General features: G+C 28.4%; 1 protein-coding gene and 1 pseudogene across 2 annotated transcripts; both read right to left on the minus strand.

The window, feature by feature from the left end:
• Positions 1–6,023: 6,023 nt before the first annotated feature.
• On the minus strand, positions 6,024–10,814 carry LOC132312342 (elongation factor 2-like). Of its 2 annotated transcripts, none has more exons than XM_059810682.1 (4): positions 10,703–10,814; positions 9,181–9,239; positions 8,991–9,078; positions 6,024–8,756 (listed from the first exon to the last, which is right to left on the minus strand). In XM_059810682.1, exons 2-4 carry the CDS (start codon positions 9,181–9,183, stop codon positions 6,316–6,318), a joined length of 2,532 nt encoding a protein of 843 aa, XP_059666665.1. In that variant the 5' UTR covers positions 9,184–9,239; positions 10,703–10,814; the 3' UTR covers positions 6,024–6,315. The 2 variants fall into 2 exon arrangements, with proteins under 2 accessions (XP_059666665.1, XP_059666666.1); XM_059810683.1 differs by lacking the exon at positions 10,703–10,814 and adding an exon at positions 10,546–10,653.
• Positions 10,815–19,813: 8,999 nt separating this feature from the next.
• LOC132315130 (U2 spliceosomal RNA) lies at positions 19,814–19,954 on the minus strand (annotated as a pseudogene).
• Positions 19,955–23,805: the final 3,851 nt, after the last annotated feature.

Below are 23,805 nucleotides of genomic sequence, written 5' to 3' on the forward strand. Positions count from 1 at the left end.
CGATCAAGCTCTAACCCTGAAACTGACGAACACCTAAAAAATATGAGAGTGGGTCAGGCCCACATGCAAGTTCTATCCTACTACAATCCATACAGAAACCAGATACGCAGATACATCCTAGATAGCTTAACAATAACTAAAGTAGTCCATATATGTATAAATACACACTATAGGACGCTTACTAGCCCAATAGGTCTATCTCAGCCCGAGTAGAAATACCATGCGAATCGCACATAACGTGGTCATGTGTACCTAGACCTACCAGGGAACAACAACTATGTCCAGTTATCCATCCTAAGCGATATACGCACCATAACCATGATCCTGAGACTCAAGCTCATATTACTGTACCATAAACATAAATATATAAAGTCCGTATAAGCCTAATACAAAATATCATCCATCTGGTATAGTGGCCTGACAAATGTGTACAAATCCATCCGGAAACCAAAGTATGTCATTCAATTATTTATTGACCTGACACCAATATGAGTAGGACTTAACATTTATGGTTAATCCATACCTCAATCCAAATTAGGTAGGACTTAGTGTTTAAGCTAATCCATCACTAGTACGCCACCGTCCCATACCGGTGCATACAATCCTCCAACTAGCATAATTGATAAACCATCAATAAGTACTCATCAACCATACTCCAAGATATGCATAAATAAATTTTAATACATATATGACCTTATTAGGCATTCATTATAAGACCTAAAAATCATGTTCCAAACCTGTAAATTGCTAAAGTAAAGCTAAGCATTTAAATCATCCAAACAGTCCATAAATTGATACAGTTTATAACAAATTAAATATCAATTTAATCCAATCCAAGCATAGTTAATTGCAGACGATCCACTATACTTATAACATGGTTGAAATATGATTAAACACCATTAAATCATATACAAGAGATTTCTTAAATTTCAGTAAGCAAATAAATTAACAAAATCATATTCAACATCCAGGCTTTTCTGTAACTTCATGTTGCTCCATCCCTTAATACATTAATGTAATAATGCTTCCCAGTATTTTTATAAGTCCATAGTAGTTATTTAAATCAGTTAGTGCAATTTAAACAACTTAAGAAAACCCCGTACAGCCCAAACAGAGCCCTAAAATCAATTTATAGGCGTTTCAGGGCGAGAGCCTGCTCCAAACATATGGGAGCCGGCTCCCCACCCTTGGGAGCGGGTGGGGAACCGGCTCCCTCCATGTGGGAGCCGGCTCTGACATTGAGGGAGTCGGCTCCCTCCTTTAGGGAGCCGACTCTCTCTCCCTTAAGAACCGTAATCCGATTTTCGTTTGTCTTCTTCACCTCTGGCAATGCTCAGAGCCTCTGTAATGTTTTTATTAAGCTTTCTAGGGTTCAGTTAATGTCCCAGATTATCCAGAAACTTGATGACAACCAGTACGCATCGTTAACAAGAATTAAACACAAACTGAAACAATTTGTTCATTAAATCAAATTCAATTAATCAACTCAATAAAATTGTTTACAGTCTGAATTAACATGCATATAAGATATGTTTTAACATTAATTTAAACCATGGAGTCTACCTAGGCATACACAGAACACAAGTTTAAGGGAATGAGTTAGAATAGGAACTTGTCTTTAGTTTTAGTTTTGAAACCTTAAACCACCGTCTGCTCTAGTAACTCTGGCGACCTTAATTGCTGTCACTGACCTCTGTTGCTCCTGGTTCAACCCACGAGCATACGTCAATTATCCCTCCTTGGTTCAATCCTTATTCATGACAAAAACCCCTAACTCTTTTTCTCTGTTTTTCCTCTCAAGCCCTCGCTGTTTCTTTCTACCTCCAGTTACGGGAAAATGGTTCTAAAACCCTTGTAGACACAAAACGATATATATATAGGTTTCTCTCATAACCTAATATTTAATATACTTGGAGAAGGAAACTGAAACTAAAAATTAAAATAGTAAAACCCTTTCTCTAAGTCGGCTAACCCACGATGTCATAAAACATAAAACCCTAATTTTACATTATAAATAATAACACTTATTAAATCCCATTAATTCATTTAAATAAACTAATAAACCCTTTAAACAATTAAAACAAATTTAATCCAATTAAAGAAAATAAAAATACAATTAAATTAACAATTAAACAAACAATTCAATTAAAACAAACAATCAATCAATTAATTAAAAATAAACAGGCAATTAAACACATAAACAAATAAAAATGCAATAAAATAAAACTTAAAATGCCGAGATTATCCTTTTAAAATTTAGGAGTATTACAGCGTAGGTGGGGATTTGGGATTGGTGTGAGACCAAGCTCGGGACAGTTACGCAATGCATTGCATTTCAGGGCATTTTGGCACCTATGATTTTGATTGATTATGTGATGATAATTTTTTTTTTTTAAATTGAATGACGTGGATTGTGATTTTGATAATTCCCCGTATATGATCCCAACATCTTTTTTCCCGTTCTTTGGTTGTTAGCTCAAGGGAGTCCAAAACCGGTGTTTTAGGCATTACTTACTAAACTGTTGAACTTACCCTATCATATTATTACATTTTTCAGGTCACGGGAAGAAAGTGGCGGACGACATTTCTCCATAGGTTTGAATGGGTTAGTGGACTATTTTATCATCTTTTGTATTTGTGATCTCATTTGTTTTGTATAAGCCTTGGGATAGCACGTATATTATGTATTGACCTTAGAATTTACCATAGTGCTCTTAGACAACCTTGGGTTCGGGTAAGGATCCGGTAAATGATTCAGACCCCCGAGTTCAGGTCATTACAGTAACATGGACGAAGCTACCACGAAGGCTATGAACTTAGAAATGGAGAGTAATTTGAAGAAATGGCCTTAAATCTTTGTGTACTGACACCAATCAAATTGTTTGGGATTCAGGAGTGAAAGAAATCATTTAATCTACTAATAGTGGTCAAATTGGCATTCCCTTTCTTCATATACTAGGTCATTTTATTTTAAATTAACAAAGCAACATCGGAAGAAATAAACATATTTTCATTTTATTTCCAAAACAGATTTATTTCTCTATTCATTTGTTTCCATACATTTTTCCTTCTCTTTCTTTGTATACTAGGTCATTTTATTCCAAATTAACAAAGTAACATCGGAACAGAGCAACATCTGGACTGGCATGGTTTTTTTGTTTAATTATTTGTGTACTGCATAACATCCCAAGCAGTTTGTAATTTAAGTCGATATAAGTTGTACGCAACATCCCAACATAATCCTAATGGATTATTTGTACATAACATCCTAGCAATTTATAATTTAAGTTAATATAAGTTGTACGTAATATCCCAACATAATCCTACTAGATGATAGTCATTGACTCTAATTGGAGAAATACCATAATCCTACTGGATGATAGTCATTGACTTTAATCGGAGAAACACTAGTTTAAATTATAATCACCATAATCGTACTGGATTATAATCATTGACTCTAATTAGAAAAACACTAATTCAAATTATAATCTACTTAAAATTTCAAGCAATACATAGTTTGTATCCGAAACAGTATGTATTTTATTTCATGTTTATGTTATACGTAAAATCTCAACAAAATTCTACTAAAGAGAGTATTGCAGTATGTAATTGAGTAGGAGAAGGATCAGGAACAGACACAAAGTAATAGAGAGAAGAACACTAACACAGACCGAGATTCTTCTTCAATCCAAAGCAACAAATTATGAATCAATAAACCAACAATTTTTAGACAAAGTTAAAAGAATTAACTGTTATCACAAGAATTCAAGTTAAACCACATAAACAATATTAATTTGGAATGAACCAACAATTATTCAGACAAATGAAACAAATTTGATGACAATCAAAGGAATTTCACTGGAACCCAAAATAAAATACCAGAGACCAAAAAGAGGGAGGAAGACGACCTAGAATATAAAATTGAGAGTTAGATAATATTAGACCGAACCCACCTTTTCTATTAAAATATCTTATACCGCATTTTGAAAATAATGTTTAAAGTTTTTATATTTATGGAATACAACTTGAGGAGTGGTGAAAAATTAGTTACTCAATAGTTTTAATTGATGTGATACTTTCACAACCATTTATTTCAAAAAGAGAAAAATGATTATTGTGAGACTGGAGGTAATTTTGTACCCCACTCCCCAATAGGCCAATAGCTATGGAGAGAGATGTGGGCTCCACAACATAGTGGATTCTTGGAGTCGCAAATTTAGTGTAGAGGGAGAGCGGTTACAATAATATGGGGATTTTTTATAAAAAAAAATTTATTGGGCAAATGATTAAGAAAATAAAAAATAAAAATTCAGGTGTTCTGTGAATTTTTTAAAAGTTCAGTAGGGGCATTCTTACAAATGTTAATTTTGTATATAAAATTACAAATAAAAAAAAAAATTCACATTTATGTAATTGTTGCATTCACGGTTTAAAGTTGTTGCAGAGGTTAAACTATAAATGAACCATACTTTCTACTAGTTTGAACTTGGGTTGTTAAAAGGTTAAATTTGTATTTCATTTATTTAATAAATAAATCAAACTCAAATAGAATTTTCAAGCTTAATAAAAGAGCCGAACTCAAACCACACCACCCCTACTTGCTCATTTGTTCGAAAACATTATAGTTTAAAAACATTATGGATGTATATATCAATATCTGATTAAATTTTCACTTATTTAGCCCAAGTCCAACCAACAATCCAACCAAGCTATATCATAAAAATTCTCTTTTAAAACTAATTCAGCCGAGGCCCTTTTAAACTCCAAACGCGTCTAATACAAAAATAAACATAAAATAAAAGTTAATAAAACCTAACTTTTACAGGAATACAAACATATCAGGCCTTATTTTCGCACTATTACTTATATGAAAATAGTGGGAAAAATTGGATTCAATTGTCAACTGCCCCTATCGGAAATAGGATTGACTACGGATTCATCGGAAATTTGATTGACTACGGATTCGAGCCATAGCACATGGTTTCATAAAACCGCACGATTTTCCCAATCTAAATCAAGCAGGTTTTACATGAAGAAGATTTGGCTCAGCATATTCTATTCGATACGGGTAGGAGAAGAACCCGACTCGGTATTCTTAAAAAAATACGTCCCTTTCCCCAACTTATGAAACCCAAGCCGCATCAATGGAAGGGAATGCCGGCAGCTGCGAAACTCACCGGAAACGTCTTGAGACCGCCCATAGCCATAGGTGCCTTTGATTTAAATGATAACGTGGAATGGAAGGTCGAGGCTAATCTTTAAATTTGGTGGCGATTTCTTCACGATTCCAACGGTACGTATACACACACCTATATGAAGTAATACACATGCACAACTTATATATTGCTTTTTCATATAAATAAAGAGCCAACCGAGTCGAGCGCTTGATTGAACACAATGATAGATCGATCACCTTTATGGGATGACTCAGCTCTACTCATTTAAAGCAGCAGCCCTAGTCGCATTAAGGATCCTAGTTCGATCACTCCATACATTGTTGAGAAACACTTGCACGTTGTTGATTGGAACAAAATATGGAAAATTCTTAAAACATTAGATGGATGACATTTCATTGACTAGATTTTACGTAGATTAATAATAATAAAAATATATATATTCTTAAATTCGTAGCATTATGAAAACACAAAATAGTAAAATTAACTAGTTTAGAGAATTCATATTAAAACATACCAAAACATAGAAAAAAAAAATACGCCAGGTAAGAAAAGAGTGTCCAATCTTGTATCAAATATAGATGTAGAGGCAGAGCAACAAATCTGCATAAGAAATCTTATTCGGATTATCATCTACTCTTATGACAAACCTGCACAAAGAAAACAAGGGCATACAATAGCACCATAAAGATTTCAAACCACCAGCCACATTGGACAGGAAGGCAAGGCAGTCACTAGCCAGTGAGACACACCTATTATTAGCTGGGTTGCATCGACAACCTTGTGACAGAAATCAAAGCATTCAGATTTCGAAGTTACCAACCAACCCAATGAAATAGAACTAAACCATTTTAAAAACCAAAGAGAGTACCAATATAGTCTTGGTGTAAATTGTTAAGGGTACAAAACTGTAAAATGCCATGACACCAATAATCCTTATAATAATAAACCACAAGCACAACAAAAAGACTTGAGAGAACACTCCCAAGTACACACAGTAACTACTACTCCATGCAAACAAATTGCAAAAATGACGAGTAAAGAAAAAATTATACCACCATCCACAGCCTTGCAATCTTTGATCTTAGTTTCACAGCAATTTCAGATCATGTTGCTTGCCGCGACAAATATCTAGTCTCACTTACAGCTTGTCCTCGAACTCGGACAGTGGTGTCATCTGCTCCTTCAAACCTTTCCTCTTTCGAATCTCATGAACCAGATTTGCCGCCTGCGATCCAGACTCCAATGGATCAGACGACATCATGTCCCAGTGATCAAACACGCACTGCGGGAAAGCCTGCCCTGATGTTGCCGCTCTCAATGTGCTTGAAAATCCAAACGACTCAATAACAGGAAGGTAAGCCTTGATGTTGTACAGAGGGGTACCCTGCCTCTGCATTTCCTCAAACACATGCCCACGTTTCTGATTCAGAACACTGTAAATTCCACCAAGGGCTTGCTCGGGTGCTTGAATTTCCACCAGATATACGGGCTCCAGAAGACGGGGCTTGGCTGTGATCTGGGAAGCATATATAACCCTCCTAGCAGTTGGAATGACCTGGCCACCACCTCTGTGAATAGCATCAGCATGGAGAACCACATCACAAACTTCAAAGCAGATACCCCTCATGTTCTCTTCACACAACGCACCTTCTTTCGATGCCCACTGGAACCCAGCAACAACAGAATCCTTGATTTCATTCAAGTATTGGACTCCCTTACACATATCAACCACCATATTGGGGCCAGTGGTTTCAGGGCCAAAACACCAGATTTTCTTTGCAAGATCTTTGTCCCAACCAAACTCCTCTGACAAGATTTTTGATCGGACCTTTGGGTCATCCCTTGGGCCAATACGCCCATCATCAATAGCCTCTGGAAGACCTTCCTCCAAAGGTCTAGCTTCCATGTACAAACGGTTGTGCTTGTTGGGAGACTTGCTCATCACAGTCCTGCATGACTTCTCAAGAACAGTCTCGCGGAAGGAGACAACGGGATCAGATTTTATAATTTCAGCACCACCCATAAAATCATCCTGCAAGTCCTTCAAGCAGATCTCAAGGTGAAGTTCTCCAGCACCTGCAATGATGTGCTCCCCAGACTCTTCAATGGTACACACCACCATAGGATCAGATTTGGCCAGACGTTTCAAACCTTCAACAAGCTTAGGAAGGTCAGATGCAACCTTGCACTGTACGGCCACGCGAACAACGGGTGAGACAGAGAACTTCATTGCTCGGATGGGATGGGCATCGACTTCCTTCTCATTTGTCAGGGTCGCATTCTTGGTGATGTACTGATCCAAACCAACCAAGGCAACTGTATTTCCGCAAGGTACATCTTCAACAGTTTCCTGTTTCTTCCCCATCCAAATAACAGTTCTCTGAACGCTCTTAGTATACAAATCCTTTTTCTCTCCAGGGACATAGTTAGGACCCATGATTCTAACTTTCAAACCAGTTGAGACCTTTCCAGCGAACACACGACCGAAAGCAAAGAACCTACCCTTATCAGATGCTGGAATCATCTTGGACACGTAGAGCATAAGAGGTCCCTCAGGATCACAGTTCCTTATCGCATTTGCATATTGATCATCAAGAGGTCCCTCGTACAAGTTCTCAACACGATATCTTTGAGCTGTGGAAGGAGATGGGAGGTGGAATATCATCATTTCCAAAAGGGCACTGCTTGCTGGAAGCCAGGTCTGCATGACACGCTTCATCAAGGCCTTCCCCATCAAATCCTTCTCTTCACTCTTCATGGTGACACCAAGTTTTGTCAACATAGGCCACAACTTATCTTTCTGATCATTCATGCATGTGTTAATGATCTGTTTAATGGGTTCATAGCAGAACTGAACGAAACCACGCTTGCATGTAGCAGTGCCGGTATTCTTGCTGGTCCATTTCCTAGTAGCAGGGTCAAAAAAGTTCTCACCCCACAGCCGTTCCATCATCTTAGATTCATCAACTCCAAACTTGGAAGCATACATCTTGGCAAAGTTGGTAAGAGTAAACGCCCACCCGTGCAACCCTGCAGAGAAAGCAACTGTTCCCTTCTCAGGGTAAACCATAACATCACCAAGGAGAGGATCCTCGTATGTAGCCATGATGACATTTGCATTCTCAATAACCCTTTGGAATGTTTGATAAGCCTCCTCCCCGTCGACCTGGAGCTCAAGGAAGCACCTGTCCATCTTGTTAACAGTCAGGACCGGTCGGATCCTTTCTCCCAGGGCCTGGCGGAGGACAGTTTCTGTTTGGACGCACACACCCTCAACACAATCAACCACCACGAGAGCACCATCAGTAATGCGGAGAGCAGCTGTGACCTCGGATGAGAAGTCAACATGCCCAGGGGAATCTATGAGATTGATAAGGTACTCATTCCCATTTCTCTCTCCCGTGTACCTCTTCAAAGACTCATCAGACATCTGATAGTACAGAGAGATACCAGTAGACTTGATGGTGATACCACGCTCAGCTTCATCGGCACGGGTATCTGTCATTCGGACATCCCCGGCAACTTCTTGAGCAATAATACCAGCGGCAGCCACAAGAGAATCAGTCAGTGTGGACTTCCCTGTAAGGAGTAAGAGGAAAAAAATATCAGAACAAGTACCAACAAACCCCAATCAATTAAACTCGATTCAAATGTGAGCCAAGATAAAAGATCAAATGTTCTAATGCAGCTTCTCCTCACCATAAAATTTTAATCACTAAAAATATTTTACAATGACTTCACAAATCATTATATAGCATTTGCCAAACAAAAAAATGGGTTAATTAAATAAATTTATGCAAATGAATTTCGTACCATGATCCACATGAGCAATGACAGACATATTACGAATGTTATGTTTGTAGTCCATAATCCTGCGAAGCTCATCAGCTGTAAACTTCACCTGCACGGGTCAAAACAGTTTTTTCCATCAGATATATTTTCAACTTCCAGCAACATGAAAAAGCCAAATAAAATCAGAAAGAAAAGTAAGAAAAAAACTTACCATTTTGACAACTTTTTCAAAGATACAAACTATTGAATTTGGGAACCTCCAAAAAACTCCTGTAATTCAGCAAGTTAGATACAGTCAGGTTTGAATTGATAAAGGAATTAGCCCACAAAAGTTATTACAGTCCAAGGACCTCTTGTGCTTTGGCAACCATAATCCAAATGAAAACTTCATAAGGTGTTTCATAATCACCGAAAATTTGAAGCAATGGTATTTATTACATGGATGTTCATTTTTTCCCGCTAAATAGTAAAAGGCCATATACTAAAAAATAGCATGTTCATCTCCCCAGACATTGAATATCACAACACATCAATTTAGTCATTAAAATTATATGAGAAGTTATCTAAAAGGCAAAACTATATTTTAAATTTGGTATAAGCACAATAAGAATTATAGTTTTGAGCAGAGAACAGAACAAGGGTTTATGATGAAATAACTGAACAAATTGAATCAGGAGCAAAGCATCTTTTGTTTCTTTTGTATAACACAAACATAATTCCATGAAACCACTTACCTGAATAATAGAAATTACTACATAATCTGAAGCCACAAGTAACTACTGCAAAAAACCTAACACCTTCATCCTATTTTTTAAGTTGAGGGAGTTTTCAAAAAAGAAAAGGCAAATCCAATTATACCAAAAAGAATGCATTACAAGTCACAAAAATAAAATTTTAGCATGCACCCCCCCCCCCCCCCCAAAAAAAAAAAAAAAGAAACGTCGCCCTAAATTGTAGAACAGTATCAATATAATACATAAAATAAATAAATAAAATTGATTCCTTCACAAAGACTACACGGACAAAAAAATACATATCGATAAAAGAAATATCATTATTGCACAACTCACAATTCGTTTAAGAGAAAACATTCAGATCCATAATAATTTAAGCAAAAAAACTCGTACTAGCTCACTTTATATTGCCGAGTAAAAATATCATGACAACCAAGAATAATAATATTTAATAAAAATATATTTTTTTTCTTGATAACCAAAGAACACAATCTCAACTCAACTAAGCCTACTTCAGCTGATGGACTACATGAGGAGAGCTACTCGTTTTTTGTAAAAGGAAGAACAAGATCTAAAATCACGAGTATAACATAAATCACACAAGTCGGACAAAGATACCGATGTATTTTTTAATACAGATCAATACTTGAAAAACATAACATGGAATTCAAAAGCAAGATCTAAACAGATAACAAAAGAAACTAAACAAATCAAACAAAAAAATAATCAGACATAGAAGCAGAGAAACACAATAGTTAAGTCAACGTTAATAGAATACAGAATATACACAGAGTTATGGCTAAATTTCGAATCATAACTACTTATAGAAGTAAAAGGATTACCAAAAACGAAGAAGAAACAGATAGATCGGAGCACAGATCAGAAAAGAAACGATCAGCAGTAGAATACGATATAGAGAGAGACTATATGTATAATTGTATCTAAACGGACAGAGAGCTAAAAATTAGGGTAGAGAAAATATATAGAGAGAGAGCTTACCGAAGAGAAAAAGGAGAATGAGGCGGCGAGGTTGGAGGAGGTCTAAGTGAATATTATGCTTTTATACTGGTGAGATGAGATGAGAAGAGATAGAAGATGTGGTAAAGTGGGAGGCTATTAAGCGAATATGCGGCTCTCTTAAGCCCTAGGGCATACGCTATTATTCGTTCCTCTCCGGTTCCATCCGGTGCAATTACGTCAGGTAACCAATGTGTATGTGCCGCGTGTGTGGGGCAATTTTAATAATAAAATAGTAGTAATACTATTTATACAGGGAGACGAGCACTCTACTTTTATAACAGTTTAATCTTAAATGTAATGACATCTCTAATCTTAATTATAAAAATTAATAATTATTTTTCTCAAATATCACAATTACCTTTTTTTTAAATTATAGTAGTAATACTATTTATATCGGGAGACGAGCACTCCACGTTTATAGTAGTTTAATTTTAAAAGAAATGACATCTGTAACCTTAATTTTAAAAATTAATAATAATTTTTCTCAAATATCACAATTACCTTTTCTAACTACCCCTCTTTCCCAATAACGTTTTTGGTATCTTACGTTTTTTTGTATTTTTTGTTAAACTCTTTTTCTCTTGCACCCTACCTTTTTTAAACTCTTTCTATATTCTGTATTTACTTTCTATTATCACTCTCATTAGGGTTTGATATTGAACTTTGTAAGTAATAGTGAAATATGTCACAAATGAAAAAAAATAAAAGAGTTAAAAACGATGTAGTTGGTCTTGTTAGTATAAAATATATATATATATATTGAATAACTATTAAAATTTATGAACCATTAAACTCCTTTGATGATAATAGTAATGGGAATAATAATTTTTTTTTTTTTTTTTCCTATTTTATGCTTTGAGTTTACGTTTAGATTTTTTTTTTTTTTTTTTTTCCTAATGTGATTTTTAAGAATTAATTTGGATGGTGATGGGAATGGTATTTTTTTAATTTTTTATTTTATGCTTTGAGTTTAGTTTTATTATTTTCTCCTTGATGTGATTTTTAAAAATTAATTTAGAATTTATTTGAAAATTTAATTTTATATTATACTTGTTGATAAAGGAAGTCCTAATTATTCTGACAATAAAATAAAAAGACTATGAATTTTGGGAAAAAATAAAAATAAAATAAAAAGTTAATAAGGTAAGAAGAAAAAATTTATAGTGAAAAGGGGTAAATATGGTATTACGAAATGAGAGAGGATCTAAGTGAAACGGGAGCGAAATTGCCAATGTCTAAATTTTTTGAAAGTGTGAGAATCTATATATTAGGTCATCGTTACGTATATATATTTTATTTTTTTATTTATTTAAATCCATATACAAATATATTTATTATTATTCATTCCATTAATGATATATAAGTAATAAATAAGCTAACTTTTCTCAATAATAGATGCGTGGTTTATTTCTAATAATCTCTCATTTAGAAGTTTTTTAGTGGTGTATTTCCAAACATGTATAATAAGTATATATATATATACGCACTAGTAAAAGACACGTGCGATGCACGTGATAAATGTTTTGTAACTTATGAAAATTTTATTTTTATATATTTTTAATTATTTTATAGAAATGATTTTATTTTATTTATATATATCATTGTCTAATTAGATTTTCTTTTATTAAAAAACTCATAATAAATAAATAAATACAGAAGTTATATGTGATATAGTTCTATTTTAAAATTAATAAATACTGAAATGATAAAACTCTTTACACTTTTATATTTTATTTATATGCATTATTATATTATTATATATTCTCTTTAAATATATCATTGTCTAATGTGATAGAGTTTATATAAAATAAAATAGATAATTGTTGTAGAGTTTTATAAAATAATTTATCATTTGTGGTACAGTTTTATAAAAATTATTTTATTTCTTTTTATAAATAAATAAGGTTATACGTGATACAGTTTTAAAGAAAATAAAATAATTAATTTGTCATAGAGTTTATGTAATTTGTGTTAGTGTTTTACATAAACTCTTTTAATATATCCTTATTTAACGTGATATAATTTTTTTGAAAATAAAATAGGTAATTTATAGTAGAATTTTATAGAAATTATTTATATATATATATATATATATATATATATATATATATATATATATATCCTTGTCTAATTAGATTTTCTTTTATTAAAAAACTGTAATTTGTGTTAGAGTTTTAGAAAAATTATTTTATTTTTTATATCAATTAATAATTTTTTTTATATTAATAATTATTGTCTAATTAGATTTTATTTAATTAAAAAACTCATAAAAAAATAGATAAATCGGTAATTTATGTTAAAGTTTTATATAAACTTTTTTAAAAATTTATTTTATTTTCTTTAAATATATCCTTGTCTAATTAGATATCTTTTTATTAAAAAACTTATAATAAATATATAAATACATCTTATTTGTGATAGAGTTTTTTGGGAAATAAAATAGCTAATTTGTGATAGAGTTTTATAGAAATTATTTTATTTTCTTTAAATATATTCTTGTCTAATTAGATTTTACTTTATTAAAAAATATATAATAAATATATAATGTGATAGAATTTTATAGAAAATAAAACCGCTAATTTGTGATAGATTTTATAGAAATTATTTTATTTTTTAAAATATATTATTGTTTAAATATATTTTCTTTTATTAAAAATATTCATAGTAAATATATAAATAGGTAATATGTGTTATAATAAATCTTTTAAAAACTCTTTTTTATCAATTAATTAAAAAAAATTATATTAATAATTCTTGTCTAATTAACTTACCTTTTATTAAAAAAAAAAAAACTCAAAATAAAAGATAATTTGTGGTAGAGTTTAGAAAAAATATTTTATTTTTTATATTAATTAATTAATATATTTTATATTAATAATCTTGTCTAATTAGATTTTATTTTATTAAAAACTAATAGTGAATAAATAAATGGGTAATTTGTGTTAAAGTTTATATAGATACTCTTTTTAAATAAATTAATAAATATATTTTTATATTAATAATTCTTATCTAATTAAATTTTCTTTTATTAAAAAATTCATAATAAATAGATAAATAGGTAAATTGTGTTAAAGTTTTATATAAACTCTTTTAAAATCTCTTTTTATATCAATTAATAAATATTTTTTATATTAATAATACTCGTATAATTAGATTTCCTTTAATTAAGAAAAACTCATAATAAATAGATAAATTGGTAATTTGTGTTAGAGTTTTATAAAAAAAACTCTACAAATATATCTTTGTCTAATGTAATAGAGTATTATTGAAAAAAAATAGGTAAGTTATGGTAGAGTTTTATATAAATTATTTTATTTTCTTTAAATATATACTTGTCTAATTAGATTTCTTTTTATTAAAAAACTATAATAAAAGGTAATTTGTGTTAGAATTTTAGAAAAATTATTTTATTTTATATATCAATTAATAATTTTTTATATTAATAATTATTTTCTAATTAGATTTTCTTTTATTTTAACTCAAAATAATAAATAGATAAATAGGTAATTTGTGTTTGAGTTTTATATGTGATAAAGTTTTATTGAAACTAAAATGGGTAATTTGTAGTAGAGTTTTAAATAAATTATTTTATTTTCTTTAAATATATCATTGTCTAATTAAATTTTCTTTTATTAAAAAACTCATAATAAAAGATAATTTGTGGCAGAGTTTTAGGGAATTTATTTTATTTTCTATATTAATTAATAAATATTTTTTATATTAATAATTTTTTGTCTAATTATATTTTCTTTTATTAAAAATTTTATAATAAATAGATAAATAGGTAATTTGTGTTAGAGTTTTATAGAAATTCTTTAAATATATCATTGTCTAATGTGTTTTATTGAAAATAAAATAAGTAAATATATCCTTGTCTAATTAGATTTCCTTTTATTAAAAAACTCATGATAAAAGGTAATTTGTGAATTAAGAAAAAAAAAAAAAAAAAAAAAAAAAGAGAAGGTAATTTGTGTTAGAGTTTTACAGAAATTATTTTATTTTACCTATTTAATTTTAATTGGTAATTGATTTGTGTCAAAGTTAACATTTTTGAAATTGAATTATCAATATCACTCCTTTTAATATTTAATGTAATATATTAATGTTGTTAACATATTACTATGTATAAAATGTAATGTATAATAATAAAAAAATATGAGGATAATATGTGGTGAATTAATTATTTATGCACCAATTGATTTATTTCAATATTTTATGCACCAATTGATTTATTAAATATTTTATTATGTATTAACACTTTTTTTTACGAAGAAAATAATAATTAATTTACTAATTTATAATATAAAAATTGAGTACAATCATATGATATATTCTTTGCATATGAAGCAAATAATAATTAATTTATAAAAATTAAGTATAATTCCATTATCCTTTGTTGGTTGGATCCATGTGCTTGGATCAATGTGCTGACGAATCTTGATCTCGAACGACACGATTTTAGACGTGCTTGATCTTTGTTAAAGTTGAATTTGAGGCACGATTATAGATGTGCTAGTTATTTGTTGAAATTGAATTTAAAGAAGAACGGAACGATTTTAGATGTGCTTGTTGATCTTTGTCTCCAGAGAATGGTTAAATTATGAGTCTATGAATTTTTGGCCCCCTTATATTTCTAAACTTCTCAATTTTTATACCCATCCTCAATGTTTCTATTTATAGGCTTTTTGGATTAATAGGATGATAACATATGTTATATTTTGATAAGAGGCCGGATGAATGTCATTATCTTTTATAATAATAGTATTGATATGGATATAGATTTTGCGTTATAGTTTTATAGAAACTCTTTTGATAATAGTATAGATTTATTAGAGAATTTGTAATTTGAATTTATATAAACTCTTTTAATAATAATATAGATTTATTAGGGAATTTGTAATTTGAATTTTATTAAGTAATTTAAAAGTTGTGATTTATTTTATTAGTTAATATTTAGAATTTTATATCAATTAATAAATATTTTTTTATATTAATAAATAAATACTGAAATGCTTTGCATATTTAATAATAGTGTTTATATATATATATATATATATATATAGTTGTTTCATATCATTGGGACTGTAATAAATTTAGCTTTATAAAGTGAATTCGTATGGAAATCGCGAATTGCAAAAATTGAATTCGAAAATTTTATAGGAATTCACTCCTAAATCGCAAATCTACATATGGAACTTGAGAGCGGCTTTCTTGTCATTTTCTTTAAAGAAAAAAAAAAAAAAAAAAAAAAAGAGTACAGTTATCCAAAAGTGGAATGTATTCCTCCCTTTATATATACTAGGAAAAGGCATGTGCGATACACGTGTTCAATGTTTTGTAGATAATGTGATAGAGTTTTATAGAAAATAAAATACCCAATTTGTGGTAGATTTTATAAAAATTATTTTATTTTCTTTAAATATATTCTTGTTTAATTATATTTTCGTTTATTAAAAAAACTCATAGGTAATATGTGTTAGAATTTTATAGAAACTCTTTTAAAAACTCTTTTTATATCAATTAATAAATATTTTTTTATATTAATAATTATTGTCTAATTAAATTTTAATAAATAAATAAATAGGTAATTTGTGTTAGAGTTTTATATAAACTCTTTTAAAACCTATTTTTATATCAATTAATAAATAATTTTTTATATTAACAATACTTGTCTAATTAGATTTCCTTTTATTAAAAAACTCAAAATAAATAGATAAATAGGTCATTTCTATTAGAGTTTTTATAGAAAATCTTAAAATATATCTTTGTCTAATATATTATAATTTTATTGAAAATAAAATAGGTAATTTGTGGTAGAGGTTTTCTAGTCTAATTATATTTTCTTTTATTAAAAAACTTATAATGAATAAATAAATAAGTAATTTATGTTAGAGTTTAATAGAAACTCTTTTAAAAACTCTCTTTATATCAATTAATAAATATTTTTAAATTTTAATAATTCTTGTCAAATTAGATTAACTTTTATTTATAAAAAAAACACCTCATAATAAAAGGTAGTTTGTGACAGAGTTCTAGAAAAATTATTTTATTTTTTATATCAATTAAAAAATATTTTCTATATTAATAATTCTTGTCTAATTGGAATTTCTTTTATTAAAAAACTTATAGTAAATAAATAAATAGGTAATTTGTATTAGAGTTTAACTTAAACTCTTTTAAAAATTCTTTTTATATAAATTAATAAATATTTTTATTTTAATAATTCTTGTCTAATTAGATTTACTTTTATTAAAAAAATTCATAATAAATAGATAAATTGGTAATTTGTGTTAGAGTTTTTTATAGAAACTCTTTTGAACCTCTTTTTATATCAATTAATAAATAATTTTTTATATTAGTAATACTTGTCTAATTATATTTCATTTTATTAAAAAAAACTCACAATAAATAGATAAACAGGTAATGTGTGTTAGAGTTCTATATAAAATATTTATTATGTAGATTTTAGTGTTTATTTTTTTTTTATATAAATAAATAAATACTGAAACTCTTTACACATCTAATAATAGTATAGATAAAAACTATTTTTAATAAATACTAAAACTCTTTGGCAGAGCTTATCTATTTTGCTTTGTAATACTAAATTTCTATAATTCTCAATTTCTGTACTCTTTCCTCCTTTCTCCATGTCTCCATTTATAGGCATATTGGATTAATAGGATTATGACATGTGTCCTTTTCTTATAATGACATAATCATAATTGAGCGGGCCAGTTATAAAATGTGATTGATATTATTAGGTAATCTTTGCAATTAATAAATATTTTTTATTTTAATAATTATTGTCTAATTAGATTTACTTTTATTAAAAAAAACTCATAATAAATAGTTAAATAAGTAATTTGTATTAGAGATTTATAGAAACTCTTTTAAAACCTATTTTTATATCAATTAATAAATAATTTTTAATATTAATAATACTTGTCTAATTAGATATCCTTTTATTAAAAAACTCATAATAAATAGATAAATAGGTAATTTGTGTTAGACTTTTATACAAACTCTTTAAATATATCTTTGTCTAGTGTGATAAAGTTTTATTAAAAATAAAATAGGTAATTTGTGATTGATTTTTATAAAAATTATTTTATTTTCTTTAAATATATCATTGTTTAATTAGATTTAATTTTATTAAGAAACTCCTAATAAAAGCTAATTTGTGGTAGAGTTTTAGAAAAATTATTTTGTTTTATATATCAATTAATAAATATTTTTTTATATTAAAAATTATTGTCCAATTAGATTTTCTTTTATTTAAAAATTCATAATAATAAATAGATAAATAGGTTAATTTAAATTTTATTATCTAGATTTTAGTTTTAAATTTTTTTTTTATATAAATAAATAAATACTCTTGAAAATTAGATTTTCTTTTATTAAAAAATTGTAATTTGTAATACGTGTTAGAGTATTATAAAAAATATTTTTTAACTCTTTTTACATGAATTAATAAATATTTTTATATTTGAATAATTCCTATCTAATTATATTAGCTTTTATTAAAAAAAAAACTCATTATAAAAGGTAATTTGTGTTAGAATTTTAGAAAAATTATTTTATTTTTTATATCAATTAAAAATATTTTTTATATTAATAATTCCTGTCTACTTAGATTTTCTTTTATTAAAAAACTTATAATAAATAATTAGGTAATTTGTGTTAGAGTTTAATATAAATTCTTTTAAAAACTCTTTTTATATCAATTAATAAATATTTTTATTTTAATAATTATTGTCTAATTACAATTTGTTTCATTAAAAAAACTAATAATAAATAGATAAGTAGGTAATTTGTGTTATAGTTTTTTAAAAACTTTTTTAAAACCTCTTTTTGTATCAATTAATAAATAATTTTTTATATTAATAATACTTGTTTAATTAGGTTATTTTTTATTAAAAAACTTATAATAAATAGATAAACAAGTATTTTGTGTTAGAGTTTTAAGAAACTCTGTTGATAGAGTTTTATGAAAAATAAAATAGGTAATTTGTAATACAGTTTTATTGAAATTATTTTATTTTGTTTAAATATATTCCTGTCTAATTATATTTAATTTTATTAAGAAACTCATAGTAGAGTTATATAAAAATTAATTCTTTTATATATCAATTAATAAATATTTTTTATATTAATAATTCTTGTCTAATTAGATTTATTTTATTAAAAAATTGATAATAATAAATAGATAAATAGGTTAATTTAAATTTTATTATGTAGATTTTAGTGTTTTATCATATTATTTAATAAAGATTTTTTTACATAAATAAATAAATACTGAAACTCTTTACACATCTAATAATAGTATAGATAAAAACTCTTTTTATATCAATTAATAAATATTTTTGTATATAAATAAATAAATATTGAAATACTCAAACTCTTTGACAAAGTTTATGTATTTTACTCTGAAATTCAACTCTTTTTATATATCAATTAATAAATATTTTTCTATATAAATAAATAAATACTAAAATAATGAAACACTTTGCATGATTTTATTAGGTAATTTTGAATTAATAAATATTTTTGATTTTAATAATTGTTGTCTAATTAGATTTACTTTTATTAAAAAAACTCATAATAAATAGATAAATATGTAATTTGTACTTAAATACTGAAACTCTTTGCACATCTAATAATAATATAGATAAAAACTCTTTTTATATCAATTAATAAATATTTTTTTATATAAATAAATAAATATTAAAACTCTTTGGACATAATCATAATTGGGCCAGGCCGGTTATATTGTGATAATTATCAATAAAAAAATAACTATTATTTTTGTATTGAACTAAAAATTAGAGTTTTATATAGAATGTGATTGATTTTATTAAGTAATTTTTAGAGTTTTATAGAAACTATTTTTACAAAAACTATTTTTATATCAATTAATAAATATTTTTTTATGTAGATAAATAAATACTGAAATACTGAAACACTTTGCATGATTTTATTAATTTTTAATGAGGGTTCTTTATTGGGAATTAAACTCTTTTTATATTTTGTTAACTTGAATTTTATTAGGTAATTTTGAGTTTTATAGAATTTATATCAATTAATAAATAAAAACTGAAACTCCTTGCACAAAGGTCGAGAAAGTAGTACTACACTTGATCTTAGCCAAAAGACCAAGAAAGGTTAGCCAAAAGGCCGACCCAAAAAAATTTAATACTACACTTGATCTTAGCCAAAAGGCCGAGAAGGTGTGATTATTTTTTCTTTAGCTCTATACCTTTATAAGAGACTTTCATGTAATCCTTTTTATTTAAAACCGATGTGGAACTTTGTAATTTGAATTAAACTCTTTTTATATTTTGTTAATTTGAATTTTATTAGATAATTTTGAGTGTTATAGAATTTATATCAATTAATAAATAAATACTAAAACACTGAAATACTTTGCACATTTAATAATAGTATATATATATATATTTAAGAGTAATACTTGGTGAACGAAATGGAAAATGGAAGACTTTGGCTCTCCAATTTGTTTCTTTGAATTTAAAATCATTATTAATTATAAAAATAAAAAATTAAATTGTCTAGCCCCTCTTAAACCAAAAGCATCGACGACCTAAAATGAGAACCGTGTTTGAGTCTCATGCCATAAGCCTAATGCTTTCGGTTTTGTGATTGGACTAGTGGATTCAACTAGAATAATAATAACAATGTCCAAATTAAAGAGATTCTTTTTTTTTTTTTCAAACCTTAATTACTGAAATTTTGATATTAAAATTCACTTACTATAGAAAATCACAGGTTTTAATCAAACTTTTATATTCTCTATCTACAAAGGATCAAGTGGTCCAGTGGTATCACCCCTTCTTTCTCAAAAGAGAGGTCCGAGGTTCGAGCCTCGGTGGAGGTAGGGTGTGTGAGTTAATTGCTTTAACTTCCAAAAAAAAAAAAAAAAATGCAGCAATATAGCAAATAAAAAAATAGAAGTGCAGTAATCAAGGGCTTTTATTGACTTAAGTCCCTAAGTTTTGAGATTAGTTCCTTTCTTTTCTTCTTTTTTTTTTTTTTTTTTTTTTTTTTTTTTTTTTTTTATAAAAAAAAAGTTAGAGATCGATCCTATTTTTAGATATTTCGATTAGTCAACAAACAGTCCATATATAAACAATGTTAAAGTTAAAAGAACTTTTTTAAAAATAATTTCAAAACTAACCCTAATTAATTTCCACCAAACAACTATCCTAAAGAGATGATCAGAACCCTACCCCCTTCTCTCTCTCTCTCTCTCTCTCAACTTCCGTCCCAGACCCCATTGCTTCATTATATATTCCATTCTTTAAACTTGTAATTATCAGGTAAATCTAAAACTACTCACTCCTATCCTACATTGCAAGTATAATAAGAGACTTTGCAAACACCATAAAATCCTCAATAATTAATATGTGATCACCGTATAAATCTCTCTAACAGACTATTCACAATCATAAATAACTAATTTCTTTCCTTATTTTTTCCTTTTTTGGGTACAAGATTCATGTACCTAATTCAAGGATTTAGAAGGAGAAACAAAGAAATTGTCAATATGTTGTTTAACAGAATTGTGTGTGGAACAAAGGTTTCGATTTAAAAAAAAAAAAAAAAAAAAAAAAAAAAATTGAGAAAAGCTACTCTATTGATTCATTGAAATCTAAGAACAATATTCATAAAATTAACTTTTAATTAAATTTCATTTAATTCTAATTTCAAGTCACTTAATCAGAACTCCCAACCATAGAATTAGGATATTCCATATATAATATATTTTGAAAATTATTGTATATTTTAAAGTAATGTGATGATACAATTTATTAGTAATTTTTTTTTTTTTTTTTTTTTTTCTCAAAGTGTTAATTTACCGGAGAATTCATGAAATCTCGCTCCAATAAAAAATAAATCTTTTGGTTTATTTTGGATTAAATGTGCAAAATTTCCCTATACTCTAGGAAACCATAATTGAAGCATTGTACAAATACAAAAAATACATTAATTAGAGGAGAAATAATTTCACAAGCAAATGTATTTAATTTTATCCTATAATTTTCTTCAGTTGTATGGAATTGGAGCATTGAAATTGAAATTGAAATTAAAATTGATGAAATTGGAGAAAATAAAATTTTGGTTTAATTTTCTGAGTTACTTTTCTCAAATTCCAATTCCATACAACTTAACATAGCTTATCAATTCCACGTAACCAAATATCTGATTCCACGTAATCAAACATAGCTTATTAATTCTAATTCCAAAACTCCGATTCCATACAACTGAACATAACTTATCAATTTCAATTGCGAAACTCCTATTCCATGCAACTTTACGTGGCCTATCAGTATTCTAGTGGAATTCACATATTAGACAGTCATTGTAACCATGATAGAAATTACCAGCTTAATTTGATTGTTGAGGCCAAAAATTTTGTATTGATTTTTTTTTATTGGGTAAAGTGCACAAAACACCCATTCGTGTCAAACCCTAATTTTGCAAAAACATAGCAAAAAAAAAACCAAAACTAATTTTCATGTAACCTAAAGTAAATGTGTTATTTCATTTTTGCTCTTTTAACATGCCGAAAATGGCCCAATTGCAATTGTTATACTAATTACAAAGTTTAAACCCCTTACTCTCAAAAAAATAAAAAAAATAAAAAAATAATAATAAAATTCAATCTGCATTTCTCTCTCTCAATCTGTATGCACTCAACATCTCTCGTGGTGCAGATCATGATGTTGGTGGTGGTGATTGATGGCCTCGCGCTACGACGGACGTGTTGGAGATGAATAAAATTGGGTTTGCAGAGACAAACAAAACCTTGAATTAGTTCATCAAGCCATCAAACCGCTTCAACATGTCACAATAAGGTGTTTCCCGTGTGAAGCACCACCATTGTAGACGCTCCAACTCAATTCGACAAAACATATATAAGAAGTGAAAAATAGTCATTCTCAACTCGCTCTTCAATTGCAGCACCTCGACTTCCAAGGCCAGATTTAAAGACCATAATCGAACCAATGAATATGTGGTTCCCGAGCTTAGGAATCGAACATTATGTTGGATTTGTAGGAATTGGACATGAGACATTGCAGGAGGGCAAGCGCGAAACGAGCATAAAGTCCGGCTTCAGCTGACATTTCTGGATCTAGTCCCAAGAATACAAGAATATGTCCTGCATTGCCCCAAATAAATGCAAGAGGAATGCTGACCAGTAGAAGAACAAACATGGTACTGTTTTGCTCCACAAGACTGACCACATAATGTATCTAATGCACTTCCCATTCCTATTTATCTAAAAACTGACAATGGACAGCCTACAACCACACACACACACACAAAGACCTCAAACATATATATATCCATAAAAAATCATCAGAGGTGCATATATTTTTATGCATCAGTTGCAAAATGAACTTTTGCCCCCAAATGTTTAATATGCAAACATAAATGACCTGGACACCTAATAGGTTCGAGTTCAATATCATCTTATTCTTACAATAGACAAACAAATACCAACTCAATTATATACATACCAAATCAAACTCAAAACATCAGTAATATATATATATATATATATATATATATATATATATATATATATTATTTAGTTATTCTCTTGCTCTGCAACCACTTCCAGAGAAACCCTCAAAACACTTGTCATTGCTTGTATTGAAAGTTTGCCACTTGTTAAAATAGAATACTGAAAATTGATTTCAAAGCTTAGATTGTCTATATATATATATATATATTAAGATTTATCATTGACAATCTAAGCTTTGAAATCAATTTTCAGTATTCTATTTTAACAAGTGGCAAACTTTCAATACAAGCAATGACAAGTGTTTTGAGGGTTTCTCTGGAAGTGGTTGCAGAGCAAGAGAATAACTAAATAACTAATTTTTTTATGGAAAAATAAACTGCTTAAATGATTTAATTTCAAGAAGACAAAAGCAAATGCCAAGCTAAGAGCCATGCAAAGCTAACATGTGAAAACCAAATACTGAAACTGCTAAAAGCTTGGCCAGAAGCCCAAAGAAATAACTATCACAGAAAAGGGCAAGAAAAACAGTAGCAAA

The sequence above is a fragment of the Cornus florida genome, unplaced genomic scaffold, assembly GCF_030987335.1.
Source record: "Cornus florida cultivar Cherokee Brave unplaced genomic scaffold, ASM3098733v1 CherokeeBrave_3.0.0_Hap2_Chr06, whole genome shotgun sequence".
Lineage (NCBI taxonomy): Eukaryota > Viridiplantae > Streptophyta > Magnoliopsida > Cornales > Cornaceae > Cornus > Cornus florida.